The following is a 22,356-nucleotide window of genomic DNA, read 5'->3' as shown; positions in this document are numbered from 1 at the left end:
AAGCCTCGGCTCATCACTCGATGTCAGGGGGGGGGGGGGGGGGGGGGGAATGGAAAATTCAGTAAAAGTAATTGAACTGAAGTTGGTCAGAAGCCAATAATTTACGAGCAGGTCACAGTTTATTTATACATATTTATAGCAATGGTCTCACATGATGTATTTGGTACCAAGTGTGACATCTGCCATTTGGCAAAAAACAAATTACCAGAGTTTGCACAGAGATTGCTGGAGTGACCTTATCATGTGACAGCTACTCAATAATGACCTGTGATTACAATTTGGAGGGAATTAACTTTCACTATTAAAGGAAGAGGTTCTTTTTCCAAAAACACAAATTTTACAAACATGTGTCTGAAAACAAATCAGAGGACTTGATACTAAAAATAAGGATTTTAAATAGTAAGTGTTTAGAACCTGTTATAGAAAGTACAACCTAATACACTGTACTACACCGCATCTAAAATCTGATGTGAGCTGTAATTTTGACTACAGCAGCAGGTACAAAAACACATTAGTCACGCTGACAACAACAACGAGAAAACACTGGGAACATATTATACAGCGGTACAGACTTTGACATTTACTGCATGTTTATGGCTGAGGCATCAGTATCTGAGGAGCTTCTAAGGACTCAAGAGATGTTGTCTTAATGATTCATAACAACAAAGATCTTTTTTAAAAAATGGTGTAATTAATGAGCACTTTATTTTTTCTTTGTTGTGAGTTATTTACATAATTTAATAAGTGTCATATTGTTCACAGCTATAGTTAAAACGATAATGTAGTCCCCTCGCAGCAAGATGGTCGTGAATTCAAAATACACAGCGACGCGCGTTTTCCTGTCTTGGGGACAAACAAAGATTTTACACTTGACTGCATGTCGTACATGTTAATGTAGATTCAAATCACACGTGATTTTGGGCCTTTTTCAGGCACAAAAAAGATTTTATTTACATGAAAGTTTCAATAAACAGTGTTTACAAGGTCTCAATAATGCCATCTTAAAATAAGATTCAGGTTGAGATATGATCATCCTATTCAGTATTTATATCAAATCATATAAATACACTTATTCCTAAATTTGCCTCTGCCACCACCAAACAATTTATTTTTTTCAACTGACGACACTTTTCATTGAGTTTTTATTGAAGAACAGACACTCCAGGCTGCACCTATCACCATTGTATTTGATTTAAGACAGTGAAGGGCTTAAATGCCCAAAACCACTATGGTACTACCGGGCGGCATGGCTGAGGACATTAATGTTTTACTATTTATAAGAGAACATTGTGGAGAGAGATGGAAGGGTATACTCTGAAGTTGCCTCTTCCTATTTACCTGTACTCAGCTAATTTTAAGAAACACCAAGAATCCTATGGTCAAAAATATTTATGATTGGGGTGTGGCATTAAGTTAAGACTGTAAGTAAATTGTGTTACATGTACCATTGCAGTATGTATAATTTGTGGTGTATGCACTTGTTTTGTTACATTTTAGCAGTTGGGAAACACAAAATCATAAATCTGTGAGGTATATGTATGCAGTTTGGGCAATGGTTATGCTGCGTTTCAGGTAATTTTGAGGTGTTATTAAGCTTTTTGAAATCTAAATTTTATTTGATTTCACAAATTCTGGCACACTAGCAACAAAAAAACAAAAACAAAAAAACATCATAGACTGACTAGATAAAGTTAATCCACAGAGGGGAGGCTGGCAGAGACGAGTAGACAAACCTGTGTAGAAAGGTCAGCCCTAATCTGACCGTTATGTACTGCATCACTCACAAGTTACAATCGAGGTATGTTTTTATTGACTCACAGACTCAAAGATCTGCTGATGATCTCTGTAAATGATCAGTTTCCTCTTTCCCTGTCCAGACGTTTACAGATGTGGGAAAAAGAGGACAATGTGCTGCAGATTACGCTCTGCGGGAAAGCAGAAAAAGTCTGTTATTAAAGCTGTCTTTTTTAAAATTGACAGCATTTTGCAGAGTTCATTCATGCTTGAAAATGTTCCAGTGTGGCTGAATTAAAACAATTCTGCAAAGGAGCATTGGCCTCCACTCCTCCTTCACAGCAATGTCAAAGTCTTATTGCCAATTATTGCAAATGCTTGATTGCAGGTGTTGCTGCCAAGGGTGGCTCAGCCAGTTATTAGGTTTAAGAGGAAAAGCTTTTTCACACAGGGACAGGTAGGCTTAAATGGCTTGTTTCCTTAATAAATACAATTTGATGATTAGAAATATTTATTGTGACAAATATGAAAGGAACTCACACAAAAAACACCAATCAAGAAGGGGACAGGATTTTTTCATGGCACTGTATAGATGTGCATTTGATTTAGTGGCTTATTAACTTGTTATCATGTCTGTCCACGGGAATCCTGAATCCTTCTCTATCAGTATCTGTAAACAGCTCAGGCTCTCTTCAATAATCCAAGTTTAGAAGAGACACTTCTTGCTGGTTGAGAAATAGAATGGTTTCATTTAACCATCTTCTCTCACCAGCCAGTTGGAACCTTTTGTTCTCTTCTATATCTTCGGTTTAATTTAATTTCAACGTTGACTGATTTTGAAGAGTGGCGTTGTGTGCTTTGGCTTAATGTTGTCCATGCTGTCAGAATGGGTAATCAGTTTTCTAAATGTGAGAAAAACCCAAGGGAGTCTAGCCACACAAAAAACGTCACAACCATGCAAAATAATCCTGGCTCTGAACGGCTTAGTCAGTGTGGTTTAATTGCATATACGTTGCTCTGCAAACAAGGCCATGCAAACTCTCTTCAAAACTACAAAAAAAGTTGTGGACTCGGGTTGTTGTTGAGGGAAGGAAACAATCCAGAGCCTGCCAAGTCTGTCTCATGATGTGAAAAGATTTGCAAGTTGCTTTGTCGACTCTAACAAAACTAGCCGCTACCGTAAAGCTGACATTGAGAAAAACGGATGACTAACCTTACTGTTGTACAAAATCAAAATCCTCTGACAATCAAAGATTTACTCCAGGCCACGGTTGGTGTTGTTACTTGTTAGGCATGTCACTAATATATTTGATGCAGTGAGTCAGCAAGTTTGATCTTTTGTTGCAAGAATAAAAATGTTGTTATTGGAGGTTCTAAATCTTTTTTTGTTTTGCTTTCTCAGATTTATGGTGTGGCTGCTCATAGAAGATCCATGCAAGCTTAAGTTTATAAAGAACAAACATTGACAGTGGTGAATCTTTTCACTTCCAAGCATCTATAAGTCTGTGTAAAGGTCTCAGTTTTGGTTCAGAGCTGATACTTGATTCAATAAATCAATGCAACACGTTTTTCAGATTGTGTTCTACGTCAGAACAGCTTTTGGAGATGAAATGAATATAATGTGATAATCCAGGTGATTTGGGATTTTAATATTTTTTAAAAAACAATGTTTGTGCAACGTTTTGTTCAGTCTCTCACCCTTTAAGGAGACAACTATATACAGACATGTATACATATGGCTGATGGGATGAAGTATTTAAGACTTTACATGTGTTACATAGCTAGTCAGAGTTGCTTTTTTCGTGGTCAAATGATTCAATTCAATTCAATTCAATTTCTTTATCGAGTCTCGATTTCTGCTGGAAAAAACAGATGCAGGGTTGGATTTTTGTGTAAACAGCATGAAAGTATGTCCATCTTGCCATCACCTCCTCCACCACATGATAGTGTAATAGTGTGAAGGTGATATTTTCTTGTGACCCTTTGAACCACTTGATACAAAGTGAGCATAATTTAAACATCACAACCTACCCATCCCTTTATGACCACAGACTGCTAGGAGTCAGATAACACTGAATGTCATTAGCTCAAATAATCTCAAATGTCATGATCCTTGGTGTTGTTATTTAGTCTTTAGGTTTCTGTTATCATGCCTCGCCTGTGTTCAACATCACGTGTTTAGTGATTAGTCACTTGTTGTCAATCTCTCGTCTGTTTCTCACCAGTCTCGGTATCAAGCCTGTGAGTTTATTTCCTGTTTTATTTTGATAGTCTCTCGTCCTGTGTGCTGTTTTGCTTCCTTTGTCTCTTTAGTGAGTAATTAGCTCCAGCTGTGCTCCCACCTGTTGCCCATCCTCTCGTTATCTGTGTGTGTGTGTGTATTCATGTCCTCAGTCTCCCTCTGCTCATTGTGTTGTCTGTTTAATCTGTGTGTTCTGCCTCGAGTTTCCATGTCTCCTAGTTTTGTGCCTTACAGAGTTTAGTTTTGTTTCGGAGTCCTGCCTTACCTGCCACACAGCCGTAGTTGACATCAAATAGGTTTTTTGAGCATGGTCATAAGTTCACTGTACTCAAAGGGTCCACAGTATACCAGATCTCCATCTAACAGAGTACCTTTGGGTTGTGGTGAAACAGAAGATTTGCATCATGGAAAATTTGCAGCAACTGTGTGATGCTATCATGTCAATATGAACCAGAATCCCTGAAGAATATTTCCAGCACCTTGTTGAATCTAGTTCATGATAAATGAGAAAAGGGTCAAACCCAATGCTAGCAAGGTGTACCTTATAAAATGTCAGTTGAGCTTATAGAAATGTAAAATTTAACTTTATTGTTTTTGTTTAATAAGAAAAAAAAGTAAATTACTGTTAAAAGAGAGCATAATGATGTTCTGATTGTATTATGAAGATTCTGAAGACAATACATCATCTGTACAAGCTAAAGGGCTGCATTATTTCCCAGTTTCTTTACCCAAAAGGACTAAATAAAAACTTGTTCTTTGGGGTCAGGGTTTATAAAAAGACAGTGATGATATTAGTTATAGCCTTGCCAGATGTTTTGAGGAATAGATCTCTTTATAGTGCAGATCCAGACAAACAGCCAGAGATATAAGAAGAGACACCTCACTTTTGAGAAATGAAAAAAATGCAGCCCTTAAATTCCTCCCTGAAAATGCAATAATGAGGACAAATGCACTCGTAACATGGAGGACACCTTATTCCTTTCGGAGGACGCGTTTATGACTCCCTAATAATTCAATACCCAAGGTGAAGTGAAGATCAGTAAAATATTGCACTGGCAACAGGCTAGGAGGTGGTTTGGGCCTTAGAATTGTCACATTTTGATTTGTGTATCCTCAGAGAAGCCCAGCAAGGGCTTGCATTCGTTTACGAATTATTCTGTTGTGATGCATTTTGTCTTTTATCCACGTCCAATATACTTGCTTTCCTGGGAAGAAAGATTGATAGTAGTTGTCAACCCAGGATGACGCATGGGGCCTGAAGTAAATTCTGCCACTAGGCCTGTATCTTCCTGGTTCTCAAAGGTGCCTGCTTCAGATTCACAACTCTCACTAATGTTGAGTTAAAAATGACAAGGCCGCCATTGAAAACTCTCACAGCCAGGTTTGCTGCATATTGGCTGTCTTTACTCTAATAATCATTGATTTACTTAATGGATTAATGTTTGCTCCTACATGGACTGAGGCACAGATCTGCAGCACATTTCCATTTAGCTGAGCCGGAGCAATTTAAATGAGAACACAAGCTTTGGCTCAATGACCCAGACCTGTTTTCTCCCTGCTCAGAACAGTGTTATTAAGCAGAGAGTAAATTAGCATGTAACATACATACAGCATACAGTAGTACACATTAAATGACTTAATGGTTTATACCATTAAGTTCAACAGTATCTTTCTTTTTGCTTTCCTTTTTACTGACCCACCACCAGAGTGGTCATGCTGAATGATTTTACAGGCAGCATGTTCTTCATGGCTTCTCCTGACCATTTTAACATCTGTCACATGTACTCAGGGTGAACCTCCTCTGTGAAAAGCACAGGGCCCCAGTGGTGGACCAATGGTGCCAGTTCTGGTATTCTATTGTCCATGCCAGTTGGGCTCTACAGTGCCAGGCAGCGAGCACAGGGCCCACTAGAGGATGTTGGGGCCTCGGGCCACCCTCTAACTGTTTGGTTAAAGACCTGTTAGAGATTTCTGGCAGTGTTCATCCTGTTCCTCTTTGCACAAAGGAGCAGATACCGGTCTTGCTGATGAGTTAAGGATGTCAGGAGAGCTGCCCCATCTCCTGGATTCTCATCCATGTGCTCAAGACTGTGGGAGGGAGACACAGAAACATTCTTGTGATGTTGATGTGATATCCTGGAGGACCTGGACTACCTGTCCAACCTCTGTATGGATCCAGGCACTGCCTGATTCTACCATTAGTGACACTGACCCTAATTATTGCCCCTTTACTGCACTTGTTGTTAATTTTATTTACAACAAGGCAGCTGAAACTGACTAACAACTCCCTCTACTACTTAACTGACCAGATCAATATCCCAAAAGTTTAACTGACTTGATGCTCTAATTAAAAAGTGTCACTTTTTCATGGTACATTAAAATGTGGCCAATAAAAAGCACTTCTGCTGCTAGCAAGAGAGAGAGTTTTATTTATGACTTCAGCTCACCATAAGTAGAATTTAGATTATAACTAGACAGATATCAACTCAAAGCTGTAAAATATGTTAGGTGAAAACCTTTGCTTGGCTCCTTTTCACATTTTTTCCCTTTGAGTTGCCCAACTCATTCAGGATAGAGACCAGGGAGATCCACACAGCAACAATTTTCTGAGTAGAATTAGAATAGCTCAAAAAAGATAAAACAGAACTGGTGAATTGGTGCTAACCTAAGTCTACATGGTTTAAAGTAGGGATACTAAAGCTAAAGCAATATTTGGTGTCTGAAAGGCACCAGCATTTCAGCAGGATAAAGACACAAGTTTGGAAACAACTAGCTTATATAAAATCTCAAACAGCACAGTAATTTTTTATGACATGGGGTGAGAACTAGACTAGATGGACAGAGTCTATATGGAAGCATGCATCTGCACACATTAAAAAGATCTGTGTGCAATGTTGAACTGCAGATTAAACCACTACCACCCCTTTCTTCGTTGTGTTATATAACTTTTAAGTGTGAGAAAAAGGTCTGAAAGTTACAAAGTTCTTGCCGAAGGCAGTTATTGCTTCCCTGAGAAAGCACTTACTTGCAAACTCCTTGTAACAGCTCATTTGTAGTACAGGCTTTTCTTCTGTAACTCATCTACTTTACCATGTAACACATATGCATAACCCTACAGGCTGGTCCCACACACACACACCCCCAAACAAAGAGGAAGCTGCTTAGCAGACCATTTTTTATCACTTGAGTTGCTTCTGCTATGATAACTCAAGCATAGACTGCATTAAACATCAAAACATTCCTACACATTTCCATCCCGGGTCAGTAAAGACCAAACCAATGGAACCAACAGTCAACAGAGTACGATAGTCTATGAAAGACTTCAGAGACCGCACACATAACTGGAAATAACAACACATAACGAAGATCCAGATTAAACACAGGACTGCATAACATGATGTTCATGATGTTCTGTTGTTGTGATCACTTTTTATGGTTAGACTATCACATCATCAATTTTATGTAAGTTATGCTTCACATAGCCACAAAGTTTCAGTTGCATCTACATATTGTTTTATTATTGCTGTTTCACTGACACTGTTGGCATTATTGTTTGAAATAAGGAAACTCAAAGCTCCCACTTCACATGTGCTCACCACCCCTGTGAGCACACAAAACACATAACGACAGAACCTGAACTTATTTCTTACATTTGATCCAATTTATTGCAAACATTTTGAGTGAATGTGGTTATTGTGTTGATACTTTACTGCTGCCCCCCAAAAGGTTATTAGTTTGGTATTTTGCATTAGTTTTCTATTTTATTTATTTATGTTTTTAATAATGTTTTGAGTTTTTGTTGATTTTTTTTTCGTTTTCAGTGCAATTTAATTGTACAGGCTATTTACCAGGGGCAAGAGCAAGTTTTGAATGAGTACTTTAATCCAAACACTGAGATGTTTGTGTGACATCCCAACCTCAATAATCATAATACTAAACCTGCCTCGTGCTGGTTGCCCTGAAAAATTTGACAACAACTAAAAACATTTCCTACGTGTCTTCCCGTTGTTTCAGCTTTGTCAATACAAAAATACCCTTAGTTTTTTTTAAGTCTATTTTTTTTATTTTTAACTTGGTTTAAAGTAAGTTTTAGTATTAGTTACTGTACAAAGTTTTTGATACTCTTTACTAGCTTTGTATATATGAAACTATGGCAACAACACAAAAAGCAAAAGAGACTTTAGAAACTTCTATAAAACCTAAACTCATACATGGACTCAAGACACCCAGACTAGACCCAGGAAGAGGAACAAACATGACAGAGTTGAAGAAACGGGACCGAGGGATGGAGAGGGCAACAAACATAACAAGACAAAAACCAAGGACTACAAACTCAGAAGCACAAGAGAATACTAAACACAACGACCAAGACAACTTCTATCAAAGAAATAAACAACAAGTCCAGAACCAAACTTAAACTACTGGGTCAATGAACCAGGACTAGGATGGCAATATTTCATGTTTGGTCTGTGGTTTTAGTCACTGAGGTTGTTTCTAGGCAACATGATGGCATCATAATATATCAATCATAGATCAAAGTTTTGTGGATATGAATTACATTCAATTATCATGAAATAAAACGATAAAATGTTTTTATAAGGTGCCACACATGGGGTCATTTTAGCTCAGGTGGCTGCTAGATAAGGCAATGACATGAAGGTATCGGATATACAGTAGATAAGGGGGATGTACCTGTGTGCCAAGAGGAGTTTGCACACAATAAAAAAAAATGGTGTGGTATAGTAAGATATAAACATTAACATTATTTAAAACTGATAATTCATCAACTCATTTGTCTATTTTCTTTACCTGGGGTGGTGTCTACAGTGACCCACTACAAGTTCAGAAAACACCAGCAATCAGAAAAATGCTGCGAAAGCACAAAACACAATGAAAGTAGAATAAAACATTGCAAAAGCTCAAAAAAATAAATAAATAAACAAAAAACACATAAAAAACAGTGGAAGCCATTTTGGGGAGAATAACATAATTGGACAGCCGTAGCAAACTAATAGTAAATATGTATCTTAGTATCTCAGTCTTTTATGAATGATGCAATTAAAACACACATACCTGCATCTCTCCCCCACAAAGCTGACAGATCTTCCACGTCTTAATCCTGTTTCTGTCACTTCTGCAGCTGCTCAGCTGTTCCGTCTCATTACCGTTTCCCCAGAAAAACCTCTGCTGTGGCTTTTTTTTTTCCATTTTCCTTCCATTATGTTTTGTGTGCTTGTACTAGTTTAAGAGACGGATCTACATATCTTAAAACGGTGGGAGCAAAACAAAGCAAACCTCTTGGAAAAGCATATGAATCTGCAAATGAGCATAACATGGGCACTTTAAAAAGACTCATCTCTTTAAGGATACAACCTCACTCTTCTGACAGCTGATGATCAGGGATCTGTGGTTGTAATGCATTATTCAAGCAACATAATATCTGCATCAAGAAATCCGGTCCACATCAACAATCCTGTGTTGGAATAAGACTCTGTGAAGGGCAGAATGCATTGTGTGCTTGCAATATAAAGCAGACATGGCCTACATGCATTTCACCAATAGATTCCCATCTCATCTAAGTAAATGTTCCAGCTGTTTTCCACTTTTGACTCGCTGCACTCAAACACCTCCACCTCCTGCTAAAGTTATAATGATCTAGTGTTAATTGATGGGTTTGGATAATGTCATGGCAATAGGCCAGGCATGCACCATGCAAATCACATTACCAATCAAGCCAAGGGTCTTCGCCTCAAGACACATGGTAGATGAGTTTTACATTTAAAACAACAAAAAAATATTCTCATTAATTTACGAAAAGGGCACACATCACAAAACCATTATTTGCCCATTAGCGAGTTTGTTGTTTAGAAGAATCTATTTTCTGCTATAGTTTTTCAGAGAGTATACATTCAAGCCTCATTATAATAACCTCCTCTCCTCCTTGTTGTGGTTAATTAAATTGTTCAGCTTCTGTCTATGTTCTTGATGAGCCTAAAGGAGCTTTATATATATTTAAAATGGCATTAATGCAGAAGTCAAAGAATGTATTTTTTAACCCAATTTGTGCTGGATAAGGTTACTGTGTGTAGGTTACTTTTTGACCTGCCTCTCACAAATTCATTCGCTCAAACATTGCGTGAGACACATATTTTCTTTGTATTGAAGAAGTGCAGCTCGTCTGTCAAGTGCGTGAGGTTTCTTTTTGGGCTGATCAGTTTCACTTGAGGTCTTTCAAAAGGGACTGTTGGGAGAACAATATAAAAGGGTGAAGGTGGCAAAAAGGGGGTAAATATAATTAGCAGAATTAGTGAAGCAGCAAGTAGCACCCATTATATAAAAGTGTATGAAGATTGTATCCGTCATGTCTCTCGGGCCCTGTTTTCAGTACTGTGTGCAGTTTTAGTGGAAAATGCACAATGTGTTATGCAACGCCCATCTTAAGTTGCCACTTTGGCCAAGTCTCTCATAAAACAGTGTAACTCAAGACACTTCCTGGATAAATAAAGGAGGTGGATGGGCAGCAATGTGCCACGTAACTTTCATGCTACATTTACTGTGGCCAGAAATGTTGGTAGTATTCATACTTACTAGGATATAATAATAATAATAATAATAATAATAATAATAATAAAAACTAAGAAATTTTACTATAGACAAAACAAGCATTTCCAAAAACTATAAAGAAAACCTACTATATTTTTTGCACATGCTCTTCTTTCTTATTCAGCTATTTATCAATAAGTGACACACACACACACACACACACACACACACACACACACACACACACACACACACACACACACACACACACACACACACACACACATATATATCACTTATTGAGACATACATACATGTATATATTGTGCCATTCCTTACTTAGTGTATTGTCTGTCTGTGTTACTGTTTGTACTGGAGCACTGTAACCAAAATAATTTCCCATGGGGATTAATAAAGTATTCTGATTCTGATATATAACTAGCTATTTTTACTATAGAATACAGGGTGGAGCTGCAAATCAGGGGCAGGCTGTCATTTTCCTGTGATTTGCAATTTTCAGTTCTTAAATCCAGTTACTGTTTATATTAGTTTATTCATTTCCTGTTCTGTCCTGTTTCCAGTTCCTATTCTTTCCACCGTGTTCTAATTTTCCTTCATTCCCTGTGACTGTGTGAATGTGTGAGTATGAATAGGGCTGTCTTCCCCTTACTTATATTTCGTTACAGTATGCTTTTTTGGGATAATCAGGCTTTTTTGCACAAGCAATGCTTCCTTACACCTGCATTGTTGTAGAAAGCGGGGGGGAAAATTCTCTGTGTATTCAGTTTTGTCAAATAATGAATGACACTGCTGACTGATCAAAGATGCTTCTGATCCTGAACTCAATATATTTTTTACTCCACTGGTTTTTAATCTGCTTTTTCACTTTCAGTGAAAATTAAAGATAGATCATGATCATCAACAAAGAAAACAAATGAAACATATTAGTCATTTTAAATGATGATGTTCTTGAAGTGCAAGAGGCTACAGAAGTGCATCACATCTCTTCCACAGGTTGTGTCTAAGAAAATCACAGCTTTTGTTTCTCCTGTTGTAATTTAATTTGACAACAATAGGAAAAGCAAAGATTCTTTCACAAACAAAATGTTCTCCCAAAAAAAAAAAAATAATAATAATAACGTTTTTTATAATAAAAGTCATTGGAAACTCTGTACAAGCACAGATTTCTTTTATATTGTGGTTTTGTTTGTTTTGTTTTCTTCTTTTTTTTGCCTTTACTTACTCTTTAGCATAGTGTCTAGATGCAGAAAGCAGAGTCATACATCAGCTTTGACAGCCCAGTAGAGTCTGTTTTCGTTGTTTAGCCACTTCAAGGCTAGTATATTGTGTATTACACCTTCTTCAGTGCTTGTCATGGCAAGCATTGAAGCACTAAAGCCAAAATGTTGTTGTCAACAATAAGGTGTCATAGACCATAACCCACTGAAAACAACGCAATGATAAGCAGATTGTGTACATACAGTTATTAGGAAGAAAGAGACTTAAATTAGTAAGAGAGGTTGTTAGACTGCATGCGATCTGTGTTAACTCCTGATATGCTTTGTTTCATTCTGTAAAGGATTTTTAAAAAAGACATCTTTATAAGATGTTTACGCAAGACTTAAGACTTTTCTGTTGAGGGGGAACCTCAGGCTTGTATTTCAGCAGCAAACTGCTCGCTTTTAGTATTTTTCTTTAAACCTTATTGTCAAAGTAAAGAAGTCTAGCAAAATAGTCTATATTAGTTTCAGGGGCAAACATCAAATCACCATAAAACACTTCAGCCTGACCTACAGATATTGCTTCTGTGTTTATGATTCCATCACCTATATGTCAATATGTAGTAGAAAAGAGCATTTTGGATTTCAAAATCATTCTCATTTACACCTCATGTATATACTTTGTCCTAAGAGCTGGTTTCAATGCTTTAATGTATTCATTTTGTCCAAAAAAAGTGGGAAGGCAAAGCAAAACAATGACATTTACTTCTTAGTTTTAATTGAACAAGCCCACAGATTATAAGAGCATGCATAATTTATCAGAAAACTAGGCCGCCATCACAAAATCTAATCACATTAAAACAGGGAAAGAATGAGGGTTAGAGGCCAAGTAGAAATAAGTTTTGCTTTTCAAATCGTGGGAGCATTTTAAATTGTGACTTACGGTCATAACTCAAGGCTCAGACTCCCAACTCTCAAAGTCAGTCTTTGTCAGCTTGTTGTTTTGTTAAATTTGATTATGATTTGCCCTTTGCCACATAAGCGAGCAATTAACGATGAAACTTATGACTCTAAAGCTCAGAGTGGCATACAATATTTTAATGTGATCACTTTGCTTCCCCGTGAGACCTGCAGTGTTTCTGGATTAAAGATTGGCTGTACATTTAACAACCTTAACAGTAAGTATCCTGTGAGCCAGAAGTCTGTCTGTCGGATAAAAAAATTATGAGTATCTAACATTTATATAAATAAATATGTTTTTGAAGACTTACAAGTCCAAAGTTCACTTAAGCATGACTGCATCAACACGTAAAACTACATTTCCCTTCAAACAGGGCGTCTGTTTTAACTGTGAGAGCTACTGATGCCTAACACGTTTATCCAATATTGCATAATAACTGCATTCCTATTATATACAATAGGCACTCCCAGCTTTGAGATGTCTGCCTACATATTTAAAAAAAAGATAATGAATGGGGACAAATATGTCGCATGAACATCACAACACCACAACGTTAAGAACCTAAGCTCACTTTAAAATCAATAGCATAAGCAATTTATATATAAAAAATACACACATCTCATAATTTTCAGTAAGTGCTCTGAGTGTTTCTAAACTCAGAACTTTAAGAGGAACCACAAGGTCACTGAGTACCAGGGTAGCCTGATTATGTAAATATTTATGTGTTAACTTTGGATTAGTGAATGTGATAAAAATGATCAAACTTTAACATGTTTAATTTCTTAAGTTGTGCCCCTATAGCTTTTTGGTCCAAAATTTTAATTGCCTCATTATATATTGTCATAAAGTGCCTAATTGTTTAGTATGCCGCTTGTCGCCAAGAGATTACACATTAATTTAAGTGAGCGAAAAATCATAAAATCTTTTGGTAACCTTGGTTACTTTTTTAATATGTATTTAAAAATTTAGATGAAAATCTAAAATTAGGCTGAGGAATTTGAACTCTGAAACCCATGAATTGCCCATTAAGCTTTCAACTTAGCTTACGCACTTCTTTTCAGGAGCCAGGAGCCTGTTTTTTGATGAGTGTAAGACAAGGATATTCAAGCCATATAACCATGTATTTCCTGTTCAAACAAATCAAACTCTCTGCCATGAGAAACATTAACCAGGCAATCTACTAGGCCTCTGTTTGAAAGCGATAGCTGTGTCAACGAACTTGGGTTGCATTCATTTTTTCACGTGATCAGTCACCCGTTCTTTTCTGTGTTTGAGCCATTGACTTTCGTGCGCAACCATTTTATGTCAACAGTACAGCATAAAGAGTTTAATATCAAGTACACTTTTACAATTAACTTTTGTTTTACTTCATAATGTTGCTCTCTTCCAGTCTGTTTATAATTGTTGTTGTCAGAAAATCAAGAAAAGAACTTAACAGATTTTCAGCCATCAGCAAACTTTTGCTATAGATGACATGCCATTTTATTTTTCAGGATGCAAACCATTTCAGATAATCTTATGCAATGTTTCAAATAAAAACAAATGAAAAATAATACCTATAACCAATCTATATGAAGCTAATATCTAATTAAAAAGATTTTTGGATGGATGGATGGGGCATAAGCGTCTATATATGTATGTGATGTATGTCTGTGAGGGCAGACTTCTGTATGGAAGGAGCAGCCAATCACAAGAAAGCTGGTTTAAAGCAAGCAAAGCCTGCCTCAAAGGTAGAGTCGTTAAAATCACATAGAATTAACTAAGAGGGTCCAACGCCTATAAGTAAGGTTTATATGGAACTGTGAATCATGCAAAGAACAAAAGAAAATGAGTTTCTAGTACCAGCCAAGCCTACTGGCAGATGATCTGTGTGAATGAGCCAGTATCTTGTAACCACTGGGCATTGTTCCTTAATCTTTTCATTGTAACCTCCAAAACAGGTAGAATTCCACAGCACATATCCCACAGCTTTCTGAATCAGACAGTACTACACTTACAGAAACTGTGACATAACTTGCACATCTATGTATTTATTGCCTGAACTGTGTGTTATAAGTGTCAACCCTGGGCTGTTTCAGCATATATAACAGTGGTCTGTGACCCATATATACGCAAAGTTTTTTTTCTTTCACTTTCTGTTTTTTCCAGTTTCAAATCTCGATCATTTCCAGTAAACCATGAAAACCTGAAAGACAAGTCCAGAGAGAGATTGACTGACTCAAGGTGAGGAGGGAGGGAAGAAAGAAGGAAGTTGTAATTCTGAAAAACAGAAAATGGGCGGGACATATAGCAAGAAGAAAAACAGGAACAAAGTTATGGCAAGTCAAAGTCCAGTACACCTGCACACCTGAGTAAAGCCACTCCTTTCCTCAACCATCTTTTTCAGAGATGGTTGAGAAGCAGAGGCAGGGAAATGCTTTGAAACCTTATTCAGCTCCAAGACTTAACAGCGTTTTTCACATTCATTCAGGTTTTGTTTGGGAAGATTTCTGACATCAGGTAGCTTTTTTATGCAGGTGTGTTTGTGTGTGTGTGTGTGTGTGTGTGTGTGTGTTTCTTTCCCCCTTTTTTTGTATTTTTTTGGTTTTACTTAAAAGAGAGCAGAACTACCTGGAATTTTTGGAGCCCACATAAGTGATGAAGATGTGGTTCATGAACATTATGATGCTTCTCTTTTTCTGCTTTGGTGAGTACAGCAAGTTAATTTGGATCTTTTTCTCTTATTTACAGGTGTCAACTAGAGGCAGGCTTACACTAAATGGATCATTATTTTCTAACAGCAGAAATAAAAAAGAAACACTTGCAGAATTGAGTTATTCCCTCTTATTTGAAATGAAAGAGTTTCGGTGACCGAGAACTCCTTGGCCATTGTAAATGACCACAAAAAAAAAAAAAAAAAAAAAAAATGGAGTCTTTAATAGATGACATTGAACCACTAATTTTAAAAAAAGCTAATTCTGAATTTACTGTGTCCAAATTTCAAGCTTTCGATAAACTTCATGCACTTTAAAATTGAAATATAATAATACAATCTGCGCTGTTGAACCACTAAATCTGTGCGTATGGTTTGACTCCAAAATGCAGCTTGTAAAGGATATGGTTTCCCATCCTGAGTCACAGCCTGGGAAATGGCCGAGTTTTATATCCATGTATCAAAGATATGACTGGAAAAGGAACCAAGAGCTTCTTGAGTTTCAGCCACCTGTTGAAACAAAGCCCATCTTAAATGATCTCCCCGCAGTCCCAATCCAGTGTGTGCTCAGTTCAGTTATACTGGGTAACTGCTACCCTCTTTAGTTCAAAATTCAGGCAGCTGTATTAGCTGAGGGCACGAATGCTTTTAGACCGACTGTATTAAGAAAAAGCAACAGAAATGACTCATTTTGAATTTATTGGTTTTAAAAATACTATCAAAAGAAATCACTTATTCAAACAAAGGATTATTATTTGTAGCAAAAGACTGACAGACTTTTCCCTTTGTCTTTACAGAATCCTCAACTGGCAATGTCACAGTGCAATTTAACTCCAGGAATTTCAATAACATACTCCACTGGGATCCTGCAAAGAGTGATTTTCCAGGGCAAAGGTTACTCTATAGTGTCAAGTACAAGAAGTAAGTCCAGCATGATTGATGCAAGATTATGTGACAGCTGTACTTTCCCTGCACTGTTGCTCTGATATAAGGGGCCAATGCAAACACACTTTTTTGCCAAGTGTTGCTGGTGTCTCATTACAAACTGTCGTGGAAAAGTTATAATGCAACTTGACAACAAGTTAAGAACACAGGGCTGGGTGCCACATGATTTAGGGTTGTATATAGATGTAGTGTTGCGATGGCAGGTATGGCATGCTGGACAAAACCTTGCTTATTTTTACAAATGTCCTCTGCTCACATGACTTGTGTAAAATAATCTTAATCTCTGTTTTATCATTTCTGTATGTTTACTAAAGACATTTAAAAAAAGACTAAAATTGCCACAGACACACACTGTTAATGGTCCTTCCATGAACTACCCCACTGCAGTGGAAAAATACTGTTCTGTTTCTGAGCTCACATACAGGCTACTGCAGAGACAAAAACAAATATTCAATTACTCTTTGAGTAAATCCTGATAAAATCTAAGCTGATTTCAGGCCTTTTCTAATGATTCATACATTTTTGATGACGGTTTTTGGAGATTTGAGATTGGATCTCTTCATACAAAAACATAGAAAATTGCCATTCTTATCCGTCAGGATCTAGAAATCTATTTTGCAAAGAGTAGAGGCCCCTCTGTTGCTTTCCCTCACCACCTCTTTTCCCCCTTTCTCTCCTCCCCTACATGTGTGTTTATAAAAACACAGTGACTCACAACGTGCCTCAAAAATCCCACAGTTAGTCAAGTTTATCATGCTGTTGTGTGGCTTAGAAAACTTCTAAGGAACGTCTAAATATCTCCAAAAAAATAAGGCTTGTTACAAGTGATTAGCAGCCTACGTGTTTGTTTCTATGCTGCTTTCGTCACTAAAGAGAGCTCCAATACTCATATGAAGCTTCCAAGCTGATTTCTTTTTTTACTCTTTTCAATCAGTCTCTACAAACGGCCTCCACAAAGTGGAAATGTCATCTTGTCCAATTAATCATGATGTAGTTTCTTAGACAAATGTCAAGTGCTCCTCCTATCCAATTGACTTTTCTCCCAGCTACTGTCACTTGAAATTTCTGGAGTGATTTTCAGCTTCATTTTAGCTGCAGAGAAAGACTAGCATGCCTGCAGGATAATGGTTTCTTATTAAAACAAAATGCTCATTTGTCTCTCTCAAATAAAAAAAAACGTATGTGTGGTAAAATGATTATGGAGAATTCTGTGAATTCAGTGCAGCCATTGAGGCGCATAATATTTTCAGTGCTTGAATGCTGGTTTTCACAACTTTTTATAATATACAAGGATTATAATGAATAATTAATATACTTTGCTATCAAAATTCGATTATATTGCACTACTCTCTTTACAGTGATGATAGTGATCAGTCATACAAGATAAAAGACGAGTGTCAGAATATCACCGTCCTGTACTGTGACCTGACGGCAGAAACGCCCTTTGTTTATGATGTTTCTTACCACGCTAAGGTGTTGGTTAATGGCAGAGCTCACGGTTCCACTGAGACAAGGTTTAAACCTTCAGAACACAGTAAGAATACCCATACTCAATCATACATTTCCTTGCATCTTATAGTAAGAACTATTATATCGCAATATTCATCGATTCATCTTTTTTTCCCCATCTTCATCTTTTCTCCATAGCTATTTTTGGTCCACCCATCTTGTCTACATCCACAACAGAGTCGTCTCTGTTTGTTAATGTCACCTTGCCTGTGGGACCAAATGGAGTCTCCATTGCAGACATCATCATTAATGGCAGAAAAGTACTATTGGAGACTAAATTTATCTATACCTTGAATTTATACTACCCAGATTGGGCTACAGCGGTGAGTGGGAATTTACAATATAAAACATACTGTGTGCATATCTATGTATTGTGTAAAATACGGCACAAGTGAAACCAAAATTACAATAAATTTAAAAAATATAGACATTTAATCTACTACTGTTTGCTGATGACAACAACTGTATGTATCAGTAAGAACAGTGAACCAGTCTACACACATTAAAAAAAGCTCAACTCTGGTAATTCTTATTATTTGAGCCCAACCAATATATATTGGCTAATATTAGCCATTCAGTGATAGTATTTATAGCATTTATAACACCTGATAAGAGTAAATTAACAGCCTTCAAGTGCATTATGAATGTTTTTAATACTATGACCACCAGAGGACACATCTTCAACTTCCCTGTTGGTAACACGTTTTTGGAAAGCTACAAACACAACAACTAAGTGATCAGAGGAAAGTTAAGCATAGTGTAAATGAGTGATCAATGACATATTATAATGTTTCACTGCACTGCCATATTTTGCTAAGGACTAATGACTCATAAGTACGCACTAACAAACACTAGCAGACGTTAGGGAGCTATAATTATGTTTCATGTGAATAAAAGGGTAAAAAAAAAAATATAACATGAGTATTGAGCTTAACTGCATATCTGTATTTTTATCTTCTGTATCATTTTGTCAAGTGGGCTCTGATTATTGGGGGTGGGTGTTGTTGTATGTTATTTTACTACTAAAGAGCATAGAGAAATTAATGTTGTTGACTAGAAACTTTTTTTTTCTAGCTTGAAGCGTACAAATGCATAAGAATAGGGTTGAGTTTTAAGTATTTTTAAACAAGGAGACAATGCAAACACAAAATAGGAAAAATCAGATTAGAGTCCAAAGCAAAAGATCAGGGAAAAAACTAAGAGCTACATTAAAAGGCCATTTTAAAGGGTTGTGAATAAGGAGTGCTGATTCCATTTTCTTCTGTAACTGATTACCTGCAGTGGCAGGAAATCCCATCTATTTTCCAAATATGGACTGCTAGAAAATGACATAACTGAATTATTCTCTCCTTGCCTAAGTGTTATTTTTCTACTATGGATCAAGACAAAAGGATCGAGACAAATTATGCAGTGCTCTCTTCCATGTGAACGCCTTTGCTAATGTCAAGACAGTCACGGTCGGGTGATGCCACGACATCCTTTATTGTTCCAATATGTTTACATTAAATAAACCTGCTTTCGAATTGTGTTTGACTTCGTGGCTTTGGTTATCTTACTATGACAACCAATCCACACTGGCTTTGAATAACTGAATTTTAAACTGAACTGAAGCTTGATCTGGATAAAATCTGATCTCTATATTGTAAGTGGGCCCCTGACATGGATTTTAAACTTCGTAACAAGCTGAGAAACATATTCTAAATTATTTTAAAAAGCATTTACCATTAGTTCATGTTTAGTTCTCCTGTACATTATAACAGAACACAGCAAAATGTGTTTGATTGCTCTAACCTGTGATTACACAACTATCATTAATATGAACGTATTTTTCCTCTAGCACTTTGAGAGCCACACTGGCCAGTTCAGCATCGACTTAAAGAAGAAGTCTAAATACTGCGGCACAGTCATCTACAAACCATCTTCTGACTGGGGTCGCCCGAGCAGTGAGAGCGCCTCCTTCTGTGTAACACTGCCAGGTTAGCACAATAATGGCAACAGCATATAAAAATATCATTTTATTCAAACATGAATATGTTGTTTGTTTGTTTGTTGGTATTCAAACTATGATGGGCTGTTTTTGAACAACAAAACTTGATGTCAGTTTTGGATGTTAATACTTGTGTACCTTTTTTAAAACTCCTGTACCCTGATAATATTTACAAAAATCAGGTTTCACTTGAGAAAATTGTGTGCTGCTTGACAACCCCATAGGAAGCTTTCAAGGGTCCACCTGCTGAAGAGAAAATGCAAAAATTAAGATGCTTGAAAATGCTGCTTTTTTTTTTACATTTGACTTTAATCAGACTGCACAAATTTCTTCGAGTGACTGCAGTGTTTGATAATAAATCAAGACAGTTTGTTATAAATCAGCGCTTCTTAAAGCCTTTGCATCTGCACCACACAGATGAGGCACTCACTGGCACTGCAATGAAGCAGAAAATGAGGCTACACAATAAACACGCTGTTCCTTCTGTAAATCTGTACTAAAAACGTAATCTTTTTAAATCTCAAAAAAATCTACCCCTATTATTGTGAACTCGATTAGGCAAGAGATAAGATTACACATTGGACTTGCAAAGATAATGTTCTCACCTGTGCTTGCCAGTGTACATTCCTTAGTGCCATATATGACAGTAAAAGCCACAAGTGCAAAGGAGTTTTCACAGAAAATCCATTTCTGTATTATTTTAGAGGAGTTACAGTTAACTATCATTCAAGTTCATCTCGAAAATACTTCTACATACCGGAAATTCAGGAATGTCTGTATTCATGTGCTCTGTGTGACAGGTGTAGTCAGGATACTCCTTGAGAACATTCCTAAGCATGCACGTCACCCTGGGAAGTTTTATAGCTCCCTGCTTTTAAGTGCTCAAGCATTTTCCTGTAACATGTCTATCAAACAACCTTTCCTCTATTTCAGAAAATCCGTGGATGCTTCTGCAATGGCTTCTCTTGATTGCGGCTGGTGTGGTTGCCTTAGTCATAGTATCAGCTATGTGTACGTGCAAATATGTGAAAGGTGGAAAGTCAAAGAGCATGACACAAGCACTGGTAAGGCCATTGTTTTGTGTCTTTGTATCCTTCCTTACTGTCACACAAGGAAATGTTGTCTTACCGGAAAATCAATATCAATTGCACATCACTAACTCAACACAGATTCAGTTTGATAAAGTGTAGCATCAACTTAAGATACAAACAATGAAACACTGTGGGTGTTGTTTTAGTAAAGTCAAAGGAGCATGTGCAGTGAGTCATGGTTTGGTAACAGGTGTTTTTTGTAGTCTGTGTATGCTCTCTTTGCTTTTTGTATCAACGTAGCATTAACTGGGATATATTGCTAAAACATTTAGAGAAAATGAAAACCATACCCATCTGACATTCGCCTGGCAGTCAACGTATACCCGTATTGTTGAGATGGCGATTAATTTTGTGCGAGCAATTGCCCTTTAGGTGCACTTCTTTAAATATGGTGAAATTTGATGTACTTCATTCTTTTTTTTTTTTTTTTTGGGGGGGGGGGGGGTATATATAAAAAGGAGCATTGTGATTTTGTTACATCTATATCTCTGTACTACAATCTTGAGGCTCAGTAAAAATTTATTTAAAAAAATGTAGCATTGACTACAGATTTCTAAACAGCTTGGTAGACCTAAAAATACTTTTATCAATTGTTCAAATCGTGTGTGTTTGACTGATCCATATCGCTTCATTGTTTTGGAAACAGGAGGTAACCACTTCTGAAACCCCTAAGATACTGCAGGATCCAGATAGAATTCTCGTAATTTCTCAAGTCGAGGTATGCCCTCACATGGATAAAATAGTTTATGCCAAAATCCAGATGAATAAAAATGGGCCTTCAGTTTGGAATGGAGGCTATTCCCCCCAGGACATCCCTTTCCCTCCCTGGCAAGACCACACTGGCTCCTCTGTGGACACAGGAACACGCAGAACTCCAAATTCTGAGGACACAAGTGCCCAGTCCTCTGACATCTACAGTTCTGTGGCTGTTCTACCTAAAGAGAATGATGACATTCAGGAGGCTGTCACTGAACGTGAAAGACCATTACCGGATGCTGATTCTTGTGACACCAACCCAGATGGGAAGCTGCTGCTGCACACAGTGCGGGATATCAATGGAAAACTCATGTTGCCTTTCCTCAATTTTCAGTCACAGAGCAGCAATAGTGATGCAACATGCCTGTCAAACAAAGAGAGAAAACCTCTCCTATCAGACCTCATACCCTCTATGGATGAGTCATCGTTAGCTTCCTTGCTCAGCTTAAATAGCTCAGAGTGGTCCGATTCTGGATGTGACGATAGCTCTTCAACGACACCGACCCACTCATACTGCACCACCCGTTTTTCTCCATCTCAACCACTTATTCCAGATTCTGACCAGGAATGTGAGACTACACTATCGAGTGATGTCTCATTTGAATCAGGATACAAGCAAAACTGGATGCCTGAATTATGTAGCGGACCTTCTATTATAGACAGTTGCAGAAGGACA

At 37.3% G+C, this 22,356-nt stretch overlaps 1 protein-coding gene across 1 annotated transcript in view; it reads left to right on the top strand.

Moving 5' to 3' along the window:
* Nucleotides 1–19,707: 19,707 nt before the first annotated feature.
* Nucleotides 19,708–22,356, top strand: part of myom3 (myomesin 3) — an 89,877-nt gene continuing 87,228 nt past the window's right edge. Inside the window, exons 1-2 of the mRNA XM_082551380.1 lie at nt 19,708–19,822; nt 20,767–20,897. Coding sequence (XP_082407506.1) covers nt 20,789–20,897 — 109 coding nt within the window. The 5' untranslated portion in view covers nt 19,708–19,822; nt 20,767–20,788. The remainder of the gene's footprint in view (nt 19,823–20,766; nt 20,898–22,356) is intronic.

This window comes from Aulonocara stuartgranti (assembly GCF_965226115.1).
Source record: "Aulonocara stuartgranti genome assembly, chromosome: 11".
NCBI classification, from domain to species: Eukaryota; Metazoa; Chordata; class Actinopteri; order Cichliformes; family Cichlidae; genus Aulonocara; species Aulonocara stuartgranti.
This window is presented reverse-complemented; position numbering and strand designations above follow the sequence as displayed.